Raw genomic sequence first — 16,547 nt, 5'->3', positions numbered from 1 at the left:
AAACATTAAATTGGAAGCTCCCAGTTTCCAGGCCTAGAATTACATCTCACTGAATGAAGAAATCAGTGGCATTTAAACCTTTTGTGAAGCTGGAGCAATCTATTTTGGAAAAGCGGTTTTAGAGGAGACGTTATTAACATTTCAAATACTGTCAACAATTAACCTTGATCAACCTGAAGCTTTGCTCAGTTGTATAATTATACATGTTAGTTACCTAGTATTGTGGGAAACAAAGAGATAACGGGTGTTTCCAAGCAACACACTACATTCTATTGATTTCCTGCAAGTGTTAGAAACCTTTCAAAAGCCAGCTTCAAAGTAAAACCATAGCTAGGGTTAAAGCAAGCTACCAGTCCTCAGCTTTCATTTCTATCTCCAAGCGACATTTGTGAAATTAAACATTAGGCGTGATGTTTCTCTACCAGTTGACTAGGCTAGATGACTACATCTCAGCAGTGATGGCTAGACAAGCCCACTTTTGACTGCTGGATGGAAAGCTACTCCATGGGCCACCAAGAATGGGTGGTTCTCAGAGCAGCAGTTAATCCCTTCATGAGATTATTAGACTGCAACAGCGGCTAACATTTAATAAAGGTTTACAGTGTTCCCAACCTTAATCTAAGTGTTTCACAGACATTGTCTCATTCAATCTTCAAAATTACCCCAGGAGGCAGAAATACTATTTATTACCTCCATTCTCTGGATGAAGAAATTGAGACTTAGAGAAGGAAAGAAACTTATCTAGTCACACACTCTTCACTACCACACCATACTGCCTTTCTGTCAACCTCCCTCTTCTTAAGAGTGTGCATGCCTGTTCAGTCTTTAAGTTGTGTCCAACTCTTTGAGACCCCATGAACTGCAGCCTGCCAGGGTCCCCTGTCCATGGGATTCTCCAGGCAAGAATACTGGAGTGGGTTGCCATTTCCTCCTCCAGGGGGGGTCTTCCCAATACAGGGATCAAACCCACGTTTCCTGCATCTCCTGGGTTAGCAGGCAGATTCTTTACCACTGTGCCATCTGGGAAGCCTTCTTATTAAGAGCACTGTCGCCCAACGAATGAGTTAACCAAATCAAATCACACACACACACACACAATGCCCCAACTGTCTATGGTTAAAATCAATCAATCAATCCATTGGAAGTCCATTCTTCATAGTAAAGCCAGGTAGATCTAATGGTACCCTATTCATGCCCCCAGCTGAAAACTCTTCAAGGGTTTTTTCCTGTTTGAGTAATAAAGTCTAAGATCCTTAATTTAGTTTACAAGGCTCTGCATCATCTTGCCTGTGCTGACCTTGCCAGCATCATTTTGTATTATTTCCTCCATATTTTTTATGTTCCAACTTCACTGACCTTTTTTTGATTTCTTGAATAAGTTTCCTGACCTCTAAATATTTTCTTCCCCACTCTCTCCACCCAACATTTCTCTGGTTGACTCTGACTCATCCTCCAGAGCACAATTCAAAACACCAGTTCTCCAAGGAAGCCCTCCCTTGACCACTAACCTTAAGCAGGTCAGTCTCGTCTGGCCATATTCTCACAGGATGGTATGCTTTCCTCTTTTCAGAATCTATCACAATCAAAATTTATAAAATCACTGAATAATTAGCTGTTTAATCAATTTTCTCTAGGAAAATGTAAATTTGCAAGGGAGGGACCATGTTTGTCATATGTACACTATATCCCCAGCAACCAGCACAGTGTCTTAGCACATCAGATGTACCCTGTACATATCTGTTGAAAGAATAAGTGAAAGGTAACCATATACACAGGCTTCCCTGATGACTAAGTCGGTAAAGAATCCACCTGCAAAGCAGGAGACATGGGTTCAGTCCTTGGGTTGGGAAGATCCCCTGGAGAAGGGAATGGCTACCCACTCTAGTATTCTTGCCTGGAGAATTCCATGGGCAACTGCAGACGATGACTGCAGCCATGAAATTAAAAGATGCTTGCTCTCTGGAAGAAAAGCCATGACAAATCTAGACAGCATATTAAAAAGCAGAGACATTGCTTTGCCAACAAAGGTCCATCTAGTCAAAGCTATGGTTTTTCCAGTGGTCCTATAGGGATGTGAGAGTTGGACCGTAAGAAAGCTGAGTGCCAAAGAACCAATGCTTCTGAACTGTGGTGTTGGAGGAGACTCTTGAGAGTCCCTTGGACTGCAAGGAGATCAAGCCAGTCAATCCTAAAGGAAATCAGTCCTGAATATTCATTGGAAGGCCTGATGCTGAAGCTGAAGCTTCAATACTGTGGCCACCTGATGTGAAGAAATGACTCCTTAGAAAAGACCCTGATGCTGGGAAAGATTGAGGGCAGGAGGAGAAGGGGACGACAGAGGATGACATGGTTGGATGGCATCACCAACTCAATGGATATGAGTTTGAGCAAGCTCTGGGAGTTGGTGATGGACAGGGAAGCCTGACATAGTGCAGTCCATGGGGTCGCAAAGAATCAGACACAACTGAGCAACTGAACTTAATTAAACCATATACACGAAACACGAAAACTAAGGTCATGCCCTTAAGGCACAGGGACCACTCAGGGAAGTGTCACTACAGCCAGTGAAGGAAATACCAAGGCCAGTTCTGCACTGCTTTTGGTGGTTTAAATAGTACAGAATAGTTCACGATAGAGGCTCAGTACCAGATCAGTGAAAACCAAGGATCGGGTGATGGGTGAAACAGGTGAAGAGGATTAAAAGGTACAAACTACCAGTTATAAAATAAGTAAGTCATGGGGATATAATATACAGCACAGGGAACAGTCCATGTTATAATAACTTTATATAGTGCAGAATGTATAAAATACTTAATCACTATGTTATATATCTGAAATTAATATTCAAAGTCAACTATACTTCAATAATTTTTTTAATTTCAAAAAAGGACAGTATGATAGAGTAATAAATATCTACCTTATATCTGCTTCCCAGCCAAGTTCTTCTCCCTAAAAGCAATTGCTGTTTTCCATTTTTTGTATATTACCATATACAATCTAAGCGTATTTAAGAATCTAAATATATTCTTTTTTCACTACTGTTTTGGTTTTGGGTTTTTTGTTTGTTTCACACAAATGATACACACTGCTTTGTGTCTTGATGTTGTTGTCTTGGTGGTATCTTTTCACAATAGGAGATAACTTCACACTGGTTCATATGGAAACCCCAAGATGGACATTTTGGATATTTCTAATTTTTTGCTATTATAAATGATGTTGCAATGAATAGTTTTGAATTTCAAGTTTTATACATACAGGAATATTTCTGGAGGATAAATCTCTCCTAGTGAAATTTCTGGAGCAAATGCTAGGGGCATTCAAAAATTTGATAGATATTTAAAATTGCCCTCAATGGTGACAATTTTAATTTACACCCCACCAACAATAAATAGCAATGTTGCTTCCCCTGTGATTCTGCCAACACAACGCAATTATCAAAATTTTTTGACCTTTGCTGATCTGAAAGGTAAAAAATGGTATTGGTTATGAAGACTGTTGAATACCTTTACATATGTTGAAGAGCCATTGGTATATCCTTTTTTGTGAAATTCTGTTAATTACTTTTGCATGTTGTTTTGCTTGTGGTCTTTTAAAAAATTATAGAACACATTATGTATTATAGAAATTAAATCTCTGTCATGTGTTGAAAATCTTTCTCCCAAAGTGCTGTTTGTTTACAGGATCCTTTAATGTAGAAGGTTTGACTTCTTATATTTGAATTTACTAATGTTTCTTTTATGGTTTCTGAGTTTTGTATCACATTTTTTAAAAAGTCTGTTCTGCTCCAAGATTATGAAAAAAGTTTCTCCTGTATGTTCTAACTTGTAATATTGATTTTTTTTACATTTAATTCTTTGTTGTGCTGTGCTGTGCTTAGTCACTCAGTCGTGGCTCCTCTGGCCCATCGGGATTCTCCAGGCAAGAATCCTGGAGTGGACTGGAGTTTCAGCTTCAGCATCAGTCCTTCCAATAAACACTCAGGACTGATTTCCTTTAGGATGGACTGGCTGGATCTCCTTGCAGTCCAAGGGATTCTCAAGAGTCTTCTCCAACACCACAGTTCAAAACTATCAATTCTTCTGCGCTCAGCTTTCTTTATAGTCCAACTCTCACATTCATACATGACTACAGGAAAAACCATAGCCTTGACTAGACAGACCTTTGTTGACAAAGTAATGTCTCTGCTTTTTATTTTATTTTTTTTCTCTGCTTTTTAATATGCTTTCTAGGTTGGTCATAACTTTCCTTCCAAGGAGTAAGCGTCTTTTAATTTCATGGCTGCAATCACCAGTGATTTTGGAGCCCAAAAAAATAAAATCAGCCACTGTTTCACCATCTATTTGCCATGAAGTGATGGGACCAGATGCCATGGTCTTTACCATCTGAGCCCTTTAATTCTCTGATTTGTCTATAATTTATTTTGTCATAAGAGTGAGGTAGAGATGCAACTTAACTTTTCCATTTATTTACTTTTTCACTTAACATTTCAAATATAATTTCTCACAGAATTAGTTTTCATGCTTTTGATTTTAATGGCTCCACTGAATTAATATTACCATAGTTTACTTAACCATTCCGTCTATCCTAATACTAAACATATTCATTACTGTGTTACTACATATAAATGATCTCTTCAGAAGAAATTTTTAAGAATTAGATTTCTGGGTCAAAGAGTTTGAGCATTATTATAACTAAACTGTCAGACTGCCAAGATCTAATCAATTTATAACCTTTACCAATACAATCAAGTAAGAAGTATATGTGAGTATCAAGCACAAATCTTTTCCAAACAGAAAATTACACTAGGCACTATTTACATCTAAATAGTTAGGCTCATAATCCAGAATCTAAAAACTTGCATCACACTTCTACAGGAACTGACCACCCGAAGAAATGTTATTTCCTGGGAGAAAAAAGAGTAAGCGAACAAATTCTTTTGGAGCAAAGGGCAATGCAGAGGCCTCTGCTGGAAAATTCTAAGACAGTAACTTGGCAAATCAAGCATTACAACAGAGTGAGAAGAAGACTGCAGCATTTAAATTCAAGATGGTATTTCAAGACTGTTTCTCTCTGTCCTTTCCCTCCCCAGGAACGGTTTCCCTTCCTCCTACATTCTTTTCAAGCACCTTGAGGTTCTAGGCACCATCTAACACTTCTCAGCATCTTCCATGAGCAGTCTTCTGCTTGGTTCCCTAGATCAGGGCCTTCAAATTAAGTTCAAGTAAGGCCAGGAAATAAAGAGGTTGATTCCAAGTGGAACATCCACCCAGGCCCATGCATGCCAAGAGGGCATTTCCTTGTGCAAATGTATCTAGTGCATTTGCAGCAGAGATGCTCAGCCTCTTTGCATCTCTCTATCATTTGTTGACATTCACACACTACTTGCCATCCTTGTTGCTCCCCCTTCTCTATGCTGCCTCCTAGGGCTCTTTTTAAAAAATGATTTTAGGAGGCAAACTTCTTTTGAAAAAATTATCTTACTGCTGTAATTTCTTCCTTTAGGATGCCCCTTCTGGAAACTTGGTACAGTGTCATGGTATGAATGCTGGTCAGACCAGAGAGGAGAGTCATAAAACTGGGGTAGGTTTCAAGTAGGCAGCAGGCATGGTGAGTAGAGCTTTCAGAATCAGACTTGAAATGTACTACTTACTAGATATGACACCAAGTAAACTTCATGACTATTTTGAACTAAAATATCACCATGTTAGAGAGGCCCTTCTTGATTATCTAAATCGCAATTCTGCCTCGTTATTCTTTATTACTATTTCCCCACTTGTATTCTTCATGGCACAATCACATTTTGAAACTGAATTCTTATTTGATTTTTATCATGTGTCTTCCCCAGTGGACTGTAAGTTCCATAAGTGTAGGGTCTGACTTGTTCATCACTGGATACTCATTTCTTAGCATGGTAACTGCCACAGAGTACACTCAAGTAAGAATAGAATATATGAGCTCAGTTTTCTTATCTCAAAACAGGGATAAATAACTACTCATATCAGAGATGTAGTATGAGATAGTACATGTAAAAACATTTCGGACAGAGTAAGGCACACGGTTAGCACTTAACAAATGTTAGCCATTATTTCAGTTACAGTTCTCAGAAGTCATGGCCTTCGTAACTTAACTTTCTTAATTGTAAAGTGAAAGGAAGAATTACTAGACCTCCCCTACCGCCAAAGCACACTGAGAAGTTACAAAAACATAAACAAAAGACATTAGGAGGAACTCAGAAGACAAGATCCACTGAGGTTAAGAATTTGTTAAGTTTACAACTCTCCCATGACATCTTAATCAGAGCCATTGCTGCTCTCTCCAAGGTTAACAGTTCTTGCCTAATAGCTCTGAAATCAGGATTTCATCCCCAGCACAGAGAGAACAGACTGGGAGAGCAAAGTAAGCTGGGGAGGACTGCTTGAGCGTAACAGTGGCAGTACTCTAGAAATTCATAGAAAGACGGAAAATCAATCTGGTTATAAAGTCCAATTTCTGGTGATAAATACTATCTTACTTCCTAAAACACAAAACTTGATTGTTATTAAGCAACCTCCTCTTTCTCTACATTTCTAACAACAATATGTCTTTATAATATTCCAAATTCAGTCTTCAAATGCCCCCAAATCTGTAATCTTATAATTCCTCCCTAGGGAACTTCTATGAACCACTATTCTTTTTTTTTTAAGACATCTTTATTTTTAGTTTTTTCTGGCTTTACTAGGTCTTGGTTGCTGCTTCCGGGCTTTCTCTAGTTGCAGCGAGTAAGGGCTGCTTTCCAGTTGCAGGGCGCGGGCTTCTCATCGTGGTGGTTTCTCTTGTTGCGGCGTATGGGCTCTAAAGAGTGGGATCAGTAGCTGTGGCTGGCTTAGTTGCCCTGTAGCACGTGGAATCTTCTGTACTAGGGTTCAAACCCATGTCCTCTGCATTGGTAGGCAAAATCCTCAACCACTGGACCAACAGGGAAGTCCAAAGTACTAAAGTTTTTAAAAACATATTCATCAATTTTTATTTATTTACTTATTTGGCTGCACATGTGGACCTTTAGTTGCAGCATGTAGGATCTGGTTTCTTAACCAAGGATCAAACCTGAGAGCTCAGAGTCTTAACTGATGAAATCTCTATGAATCACTATTCTTAACTCTGGCTGCACAAAGAACTACCTATGGATCTTTGTAAAGAATAAAAATGTTGAGCTTACCTAAGATTCACTGAACTAGGAACTTGCTAACGTGAGATTTGATTGTCTTATTTCTGAAAAGTTCCACAGATTATTCTGCTGCAAAGCCAGAGTTAAGACCTACTATTCCATTTGCTCCTGACCTCCTAGCAGGAGAATAACATTCTATTCAAGGGTAAAGGCAATCCAGCATAAGGTTAAGAGCTCAAACAGGCAATGTCACGCAGACTTGGGTCCCAATATTAGCATGCTCACATATTTTAGGCAAGTTTATGTCTTCTCAACTTTAAATGGGAAATACTAAAAGTACTTATGCTCAGAGACTTGGATTTTAGACTGCATTATAGGAAAATCACTTAGCACATCCAGCAAATAGTAAATGCTCAATAAATTGTCTCACTAACCTTTCAAAGGGCAAATTATTTTCAAGCTATAACTTTTTTCTTTAAAAGTCTGTACAATTTTATTAATGAAAAACCTACAAAGTCCTGCCATCTCCTGCTCTACTTGTTCTCCTAAACCAAAACAAAGGGAAAATATACCTGATCAGGCCTTGGCCTCAGTTCATGGTAGCAGGCTAACAGAGCTAGAGCTTTTACTTGATTGATTATATACACCAGGCCAAGTTCTTGGTTTATGCCTGCAGTTGTTTAACTGCTACATTCTGCATATTCTCATGCCAGATGTCTCAAAAATATGTCTCTGGCCAAAAGAAGGACCAGAAACCAGACCAATACAAATCCAGCAATGGAAAGCAAGATGTGCTGGAAGCATCATTTTCAGATTCCTTTAGCCAAGACACAAAACTACATGCAACTTGCAAATCACTGTGCCAGGTGCTATGGCAAATACTAAGATGCATAAGAAAAAGTTCCTGGCCTTTCAGTAGTCATTTTATGAATTTAAATAACATATTTTACAGGTTGCCACGAATCAGTCATGCCACAGGCCAAACCAAGGATGGTGAAGAGAAGCAAAGACAGTCAGGATGCCCACTTTTTCCTCCTCCTTCCCCCAGAGCTGGACTATGAACTTAATTGTACTCACAGACAAGAGTGGCATTGTCTTGACTCTGCTGAAGAGATGATGACATCAGGGGATCCTATATCTGCCTCTGCTCTCAGCACAGATAATGTGCCAGACCCAGAAACCATCTCATTTAATTCTAACAACTCTATGAGACAGGTGCTATTGTTACACCTGTTTTACAGATGGGGGAAGTGAGGCTTAGTGGAGTCACACAGCCAGTAAGAGTGACTCAACTATGACCTGGGACTCTGACTCACGATGTTGGAATCTTAGCCTGAACTCTTTAAAGATTACATGATGCTATATACAGAATCTAGAAAAATGGTACTGATGAACCTATTTGCAGGGCAGGGATAGAGATGCAAATGTAGAAAATGGACTTGTGGACATGGAGTGGGGGGAAAGAGAGGGTGGGACGAGTTGAGAGAGTAGCACTGACAAATGTGCACTGCCATGTGTAAAACAGACAGCTAGTGGGAAGCTGCTGCATCTCAAAGGGGGCTCAGCTCAGTGCTTTGTGATGCCCAGAGGGGTGGGTGACGGGAGGCAGGGGGAGGCTCAAGATGGAGAGGATATATGTATACTTATGGCTGATTCATGTTGTTGTATGGCAGAAACCAACACAGCATTGTAAAGCAATTATCCTCCAATTAGATTTTTTAAAAAAGATTACACAATGCTTATCCCTGATTCTGGAGTTCAGAGAGGTCATCTAAAGAGCATAGCCTGATGCCTACATAAAAATCATATGGTCAAGAAGTCAGGAGAGTGGTTATGTCTAGGGGGTGAGGGCCAGAGGGTGAGTAGTGATGGGAAGGAACCACGGAGAGGGTGGTGGAGAGAGGGGAACTGGCGGAGGGGAACAGTAACACTCAGTCTCCTGATCTCGGTCCAGGTGACACAGTTTCTTAGTGTGTTTGTGAAAATTCAAGATAAACATAAAAGTACACCTTTCTGTATGTATATTTTATTTTAATAAAAATATAATTCACAAAGTGTAAAAGGGCTCTTTGATTCTTTTCTATGCCAGCTCCTAGCACTGTTGACTCAAGAAGAGTAAGGCTCAGTAGTCTCGTCGAAAACTTTACCCCTCACTGACACAGGTTTACTGAGGATTTGACGGACCTAATTTCAGTATCTTCCTTCTTTTTTTAACAGAAGCCTAGCCAGGGAATTTCACTGAATAAAATTTGCATTCTACCTGAGGCAGCAAATGCATGCAGTCAACTCTTATTATTCCACTCCATCTTACATTTTACTCACTCTTTATTTTTTTTTTTATTATTTTATTTTTTTTATTTTTTTTTTTTTACTCACTCTTTAGATGTTACAAATGTTGTAGATTGGAGCTCTGACTGGAGGTAAAAAAAATTTAGCATAGCTAGAGTTAAAACGGTGGTTCTAAATCCTTCCCTAGTGGCTCAGATGGTAGAGAATCTGCCTGCAATGCAGGAGACCTGGGTTCAACCCCTGGTTGGAAAGATCCGCTGGGGAACGGGATGGCAACCCACTCCAGTATTCTTGCCTGGAGAATTCTGTGGACAGAGGAGCCTGACAGACTACAGTCCATTGGACTGCAGAGTCGGACACGACTGAGAGACTAACACTTTCACTTTTACAATCCTAGATTCATATTAGAATAATCCTGGGAGCCTTTAAAAAATACCAATATCTGGGTCCCACTCAGAGATCCTGGTTTAACTGGACTGAGGTAAGACCCTGTTATTAAATTATTTTAAAAGGTCACCAGATGATTCTAACATGCAGCCATGATGAGAGCCACTGAATTAAACCATAAAGCTAATTTTTAAAAGTAGCCTTTGTACCAAAGATTACTACAAATCTGAGTTGTACATGACTGAAGCGACTTAGCACCAGTAGCAGCAGCACCATTTCTCTTCAAATCACTTAAGACTTTAAAAAAAGAAAAGTTGAAAATTAGTTCTCATTTGTTATTCTAGGATAAAAACAGTTGAGCTATGCTTTATTCTGGAACAACAACAACAAAAATTATCATAGGAGGCTTTATACTGGCATAATGATTTGGATAAGAGTCCCTCCAAGGGAAAAAAGGAGGAATACTGTTAATGGTGAAGCTGTTTCTGCCACTAGCAACACTTTTAACCTGTTTTCTGACCAGGTGCTCTAGTCAGCAATCTCTTTGCTATGCAGCAGAAGTGAGGCAGAGCAAACTCAAATCATTCTGAACTCTGGTCAGACAGCTGTTCGCTGTTGGCTAACTGGCCGTTTGAAACTCGTAATAAAACCTACACCGCCTTAGCAACGAATTTCCCTTTTTAAATTCTTTTTACATTTGTGTGTGTTGGCTAGTGAAATGGTGTCTCTGCAAGTGAGTCTGAAAAAGAAATTAAACACACACACAGTACAGGGAGCTGAAAAAAAGAGGGTCAACACGAATCATCAGAAATGACCAGATGCACATGCTCGCTGGCCCACATACCATCATCACTTTCCATCCAACCAGTTTGTTATCACTGTAGCTGTATGTTTATCTACAAACATCTTGTTTGTGCTCACAATTTCTAGAGCTTTAGAAAAGTAGATTTCCTAGCAATAGCAGTTCTCCCCTTCTAAGTGTAGTTTTACTTTTTAAGCCAACAAATCATTCATTAATTTTATCATTCCATACACCATATTTTGGGCTTCCCTGGTGGCTCAGCAGTAAAGAATCCCAACTGCAATGAAGGAGACAAAGGTTCGATCCCTGGGTTGGGAAGATCCCCTGGAGAAGGAAATGGCAAGCCACTCCAGCATTCTTGCTTGGGAGATCCCAGGGACAGAGGAGCCTGGCAGGCTACAGTCCATGGGGTCAAAAAGAGTTGGACATGACTTAGCAACTAAACACCACTACCACCATGTTCTAAGACTTAAAACAGACAAGAAAACTAGGATGCTTCCAAAGAAACCTGAAGATTAAGACTCCTATCTTCAAACCATAGGCTGGCTACTTATTTGAACCAGGGTTTATCTTAATGCTAGTAGCTTATTAATATTCTATAATCCTTCATCTTCAATTTAGTATTAGCCAAGTTAAATATTCTCTCTCCCAAAGCAATTCTCTTACCCCACTACATGTGAAAACCTTCATAGATGTTGCCACTAGAAGGGTACTGTTATATTCTGAGACACCTGCCCCCACCAGAAGAGAATGCAAACATAGTTGTTTTTTTTTTTTTGCAAACCTAGTTTAAAAATGTAAAGTATTCTAAACCAAATAGGTTTTTTTTTTTGTTTGTTTGTTTTTTGTTGTTTATTCATTTGACTGCCTCAAGTCTTAGCTGTGGTTTGTGGGACCTACTTCCCTGACCAGGGATTGAACCCTGGCCCCTTGCACTGGGAGCATGGAATCTTAGCCACTGGACCACCAGGGAAGTCCCCTAAACCAAATAGTTTTTACGTTTTAGATTTTCCTTTCTTTTCATCTGCCTTCTCCACATTCAATTCTAGAGGGTATCTTTCCTTTTCTTTCTTTAATAACAAAAGGCTAACACCTCTCCCTTTTACTGGGCTATTCAAACACAAAATGAGTTTTGATTGCACACAGGGAAAGTACATTCCCTCCATGGATATAATATCCAAGCAAAGGAGTATCCATCCCTCTTCCTGCCTGGTGGGGTAGGGGAGGAGTCAGAAGAGCAGAGAAAGGAGAGAAAGAATTAACTTGTATTCTTAAGAGATAAACTAACACAACAAGCATTTTCTTCACCTATAGGCTAGGGAAGAAATAACCCTACAATGGGGATGAATCCAGTTGTTTCGGCTGAAGCCCACAATCACCATAATTGGAAACCTGGGTGAGGCAGAGCTCTTTTCCTTCAAGGCAGGAGAGCAGTAGGTATGAGGACGGGAAACGAGGAGAACCCTCAGGGGTCTTCAGGGGCTGCTGCAGCCACCGGTACCCAACCTGCTCTCGTCCCTGTCTACATTCTTTCTTATCTGGAGCCAAAGTGAAGCTCCTGCTGCTTGGGCCAGTGTCTTCTTCCTTCACAGGGTCACCGTGCTCTAGGGCAGGCAGTCCCGCCCATTATGGAGGCTTCCAGAGACCCTGTGCACAGCACAGGGAGAACTAGCTGCTTCTGCTTCTACCCTGTATCTGGTTCCCTAGAGGCTGAGTGGGACCAGGGAAGGGGCAGAGGTCTCTCTACATTCCTCTCCTCTCTTTCATGAAACCCTCAGGAGATGTCAGGCAGCCAGCTCTCTTCTAAGCCCTCATCCCTTCTCTGACTCCAGCCAAATCTCCTTCCACTCACCCACAGATCTCGTCTCTTCTCCCCAGGTACTGCATTTCCATGAATACCCATGAGACTAATCCGTTGAACAGTAGATTATACTTTCTCCTAGAGTAAATTCTTTTTAATTTCCACTTTACTGGGGGTATAATTGACAAATAAAATTGTAAGCTATTTAAAGTGTACATTGTGGTGATTTATATATGAATACATTGTGAAACGATTCCCCTCATCTGGTTAATACTTTATGTATATATATATATATTGGTATTGGTGAGTATATCTATACATAAGTAATATATATGTATATATACAGGTTATATATATATATACACACATTGGTGAAAACATTTAAGTTCTGCTCTTTTAGCAATTTCAATTATAAAATACAATGTTAACTACAGTCACCACGTTTTACATTCGATTCTCAGACCTTATTTACCTTGTAGCTGTATGTTTGCTCTTAGGGTAGATTTGATATTTTATGCCTAACTCCCACAGCCTTGAGACTGGGAATTTGTACATGAGAATCAATCAAGACTTGGAGAATGAATGCATCCATGCATAAGTAAAGCAATGAATATAGCTGACCAAAGTTCATATTTCTGTTATCCCAAGGTTGAGTGAAAAAGTTCTTTATCTTCTATTTTTCATTACAAGTTAACTTCTATTTCAAATAGTTACCAAGATCCCTAACATTTTCTCTGAAGAAAATCCAAAGTGGGGATTTCAGTCAGTTTGCTCTGCAAATAATTTTGCTTTTGAGTTTAAACCTTCAAGTTGGGAAGAACCCTTTCAATCTCCTTTAATATGGAGAGTGGGAATGGGAAGGTGAGAAAAAAAAAGTGTGGGAAATACTCGAACAAACAAGAGGATCCAGTACCTCCACAGGTGAAACCAGTCAAGTACGTGAAACCACTTTTGCCTCTCAGAGACGCAACAAATCTGACTTAAATGACTGAAAGTTCTGGCAATAAAATCAAGCAATGGGGCAACTAAGCCCAATCGCCACAACAACTGACGTCAGCATGCTCTAGGGTCGTTGAACTGTGACTACCGAGCCCACGTGCCTACAGTCCGTGCACCCTCCATAACCTGAGCAAGCCCGCTTGTAGCACCAAAGACCCAGCATAGCCAAAAGTACATAAATGAATAAATATTTTTTAAAAATCAAGCAATCCAGAGTAATCTGCAAATATATATACCCATCTAATTTTTCCTAATAGAGAAAACTATTAAAACTAGAATCTTTTCCCCATGTGTCCAACTTCATAAAAATCTTTATGTGGACTGCCATGCACCGATCTCTGTAAGACAAAAATCAGCCAAAACAAGAAGGATTAAAAACATCCTCAGTCCAAGTGCAGAGGACCCCACTGCAGACTGAACCGAATAAATCTTGTAGGATACTACATGAACGGAGACCAGTACACGTTCCATCACTGATGATGCTGCCTGCCGATAATGCGCTCACTGACGGCTGCCAGCTAAGATCTGATGTCAGCGCTGCTCCTGCTTATTACACAACACTAGGCAAAGAATATAACCTTTCCACCCTCAGTCTGTCATCTGCTATGTGTAGATAATAAATGAGTGTTCATGTGAATTCACTGTTTTCAAGTCCTAGGGAAGTGAGTTATTAGTGAGTCACAGTAACTGACTTCATGCCATTTCAGACTCTTCATCAGTGCTGAATGAAGTGCAACCAGATTAATCAACATAATGGTTGAATGACGTCTTAAACCAATGATCACCTTCACTGTGCCATGAAGGTGAAGTAAAGACAGTTTAAAGCAGACAGTACTATGCTGGTATACTTGATAGGCACAACTTTGAGAGAGAGTTTCCATTGATGAAACTTTACCAATACTTATATCTATATCTACTATGCACAATAAGCATTCTGGAATAAACAGAACCCAGATTTTATGATCGAGGTTTGTAAAACCTAGTTTGAACTATGGCTTGCAAAGGCAGTTATCCTACTGAAAGTGGTATGTAGTCAACTTAAGTCATTCTCTAACTTCAGCCTGAGTCTGTGGGTAATTTGCAATAGTTAGAAAAGTATGCTGGGGATCAGATGTTGTTCGGTGGCTATGTCACATCCAACTCTTTGCGACCTCATGGACTGTAGCATCCCAGGCTCCAGATGAGATCAATACAGTTTACAATACCTCATGAAATGTAGTGAGATAGTTCTAAGTTTGAGATGATCTGGCTGACTCTCTAGGATTTATAACACTTCTTTGTCTTAATGTTATCAATAGCCAGGATATGTTAAGTCTTTGTATGTGGGGAATAAAGGTCAGGTGGCAGCACCAATACCAGCTGTCACAGGGAAAAGACCATAAAAAAATGTGAAAACCCCACAAAAACAATCACATTCCTTAGTGAAGGAGACTTACTTAAGATTCCAGGGTACAGCACTTATCTACTTCGATAGATATGCTTTGAGGGGAGATTATTACAAATACACATATACCAGACTATTTATACATACACTCATAGCAAGTCACTTATTTGCCTTCTCAAGCTATTTGGCTGAGTTAGGCCAAACAGATAAAGATAAAATAATTGGCACTATCTCAACTGCGCTGAAGAGCCAAATTTACTCTAAAAGCTTTCACCTGAATCACCAAAGGCTGTAGAAAGACAAATACCTACGTACATTGGAATCACTAAAGATTTCTGAGTCTTCACATTCACAGCAAAGTAACGCTGCGGATTCACTGTCTTCCAGGTGAGAGCTCTGTAACACAAACAAGATTATTTCAGAGATCCAGATACTGGGGGCCATAAGCATGAGGAGAAGGACCAGCAGAAATCACTGTGTTGTTGTTAGCTCTTGGTGAGAAGCTGATTCTGATTAGTAATGGCTGTTTTGGAGAGAATAAAGCCAACAAGGTGATTGGTTAGGAAAAGTGAGGCGTGTTGAATTAGTTGAAGCATTTTCTGTGGTTTCCAACTGGGCCATGGGATGTCCTTTTTCTGTAAAGATGTTGCTACTAACCCTTCGGAGTATGTACTCTGGACTTCTTCCAGAACTGGGTAGGTTTGTGTTCACTTGTCCTCACATTCAAAGGTATGTATTCAATGACTATTTAGAGACAGGCTTTCGAATGTAACAGAGCACACGATTAGGGGTTCGAACCACTAGCCTAGCCAGCCTCATTAGCCCTCTGCTAACAAGTGTTTATAAGGAGAGCCAAAAAACATGCCCTACCCAAGTCCTACTGACAGATGCCAGAAAACAATTTAAAACCTTTCTTCCACTCTCCAATCTCTTTTTCAAAATCTGTCTAGAAGACAGATAAGAAAAATGAGACAAAGGGGTGAAACAAATAGCTGGTAACACAAGAGAATTTTTCCCTTATAACTAAAAGGAGCACACACACACAAAAGCTCCAATTGCGACCCATTAAGTTCCTTCTAATATTTGCTGTTTGGGTAACAGCTGCTGGAAACTTGAGTTATCCCTACAAAGAGACGTATACACTTAACGTCATCAAAACTTCACACTACTATATGATGTACCAGTCTCACTTCCGGGTACAAATCCAAAAGAATAGAAATCAGGGTCTTGAAGAGATATCTGCAACTTATTTTAAATGTTCTTACCACAAAACAAACAACAAAACCCCTAGGAGCCTAAGGAAACTTTTGGAGTTAATAGATATTTTTATTACCTTGATTATCCAATGATGGTTTTCATGGATGTATGCACATGTCCAAACTCATCAAATTGGATATGTTAACTATGTCGAGTTTTTTGTTTATCAATCAGATCTTAGTAAGTCTTTATTAAAAAAAATTGTCACTATCTGTGGCTGAAACTTAATCATACACAACTACTTTATGGCTATCATGGTTGACTGATATTTTGTATTTTCAAAGATGAGACTGTGTTTCGACTCGTAGAATACCTGCAGAAATGAGTTTTAGAGTGCAGATAAACAGAGTAAAGTTCAGAGTTCCTACTTCTGGTATCTGCCTTCTTCTGGTTTATTTCCTTCTTATCTTTTCCTACCCTGATCCTTTGCCTACTTTTGATTTTTGTCCTTACAACCAAGTCTCATATTCCATTTCTCCTCTCT

General features: G+C 39.6%; 1 protein-coding gene across 4 annotated transcripts in view; it reads right to left on the bottom strand.

Annotated features, from left to right (window-relative positions):
• The window catches only part of SSH2 (slingshot protein phosphatase 2), a 229,263-nt gene that overhangs the window by 153,479 nt on the left and 59,237 nt on the right, over positions 1 to 16,547 (bottom strand). For 3 of the 4 annotated variants that reach the window (XM_043478939.1, XM_043478928.1, XM_043478960.1), the window contains exon 2: positions 15,122 to 15,202. The exons of the other annotated variant lie outside the window; for it this stretch is intronic. In XM_043478939.1, the coding sequence (XP_043334874.1) occupies positions 15,122 to 15,202 (81 nt within the window). The remainder of the gene's footprint in view (positions 1 to 15,121; positions 15,203 to 16,547) is intronic. 4 annotated transcript variants of the gene reach the window in all.

This window comes from Cervus canadensis, chromosome 1 (genome assembly GCF_019320065.1).
Source record: "Cervus canadensis isolate Bull #8, Minnesota chromosome 1, ASM1932006v1, whole genome shotgun sequence".
Lineage (NCBI taxonomy): Eukaryota > Metazoa > Chordata > Mammalia > Artiodactyla > Cervidae > Cervus > Cervus canadensis.
The sequence above is the reverse complement of the archived record's forward strand: the minus strand, read 5'-3'. Positions and strand labels throughout refer to the sequence as shown.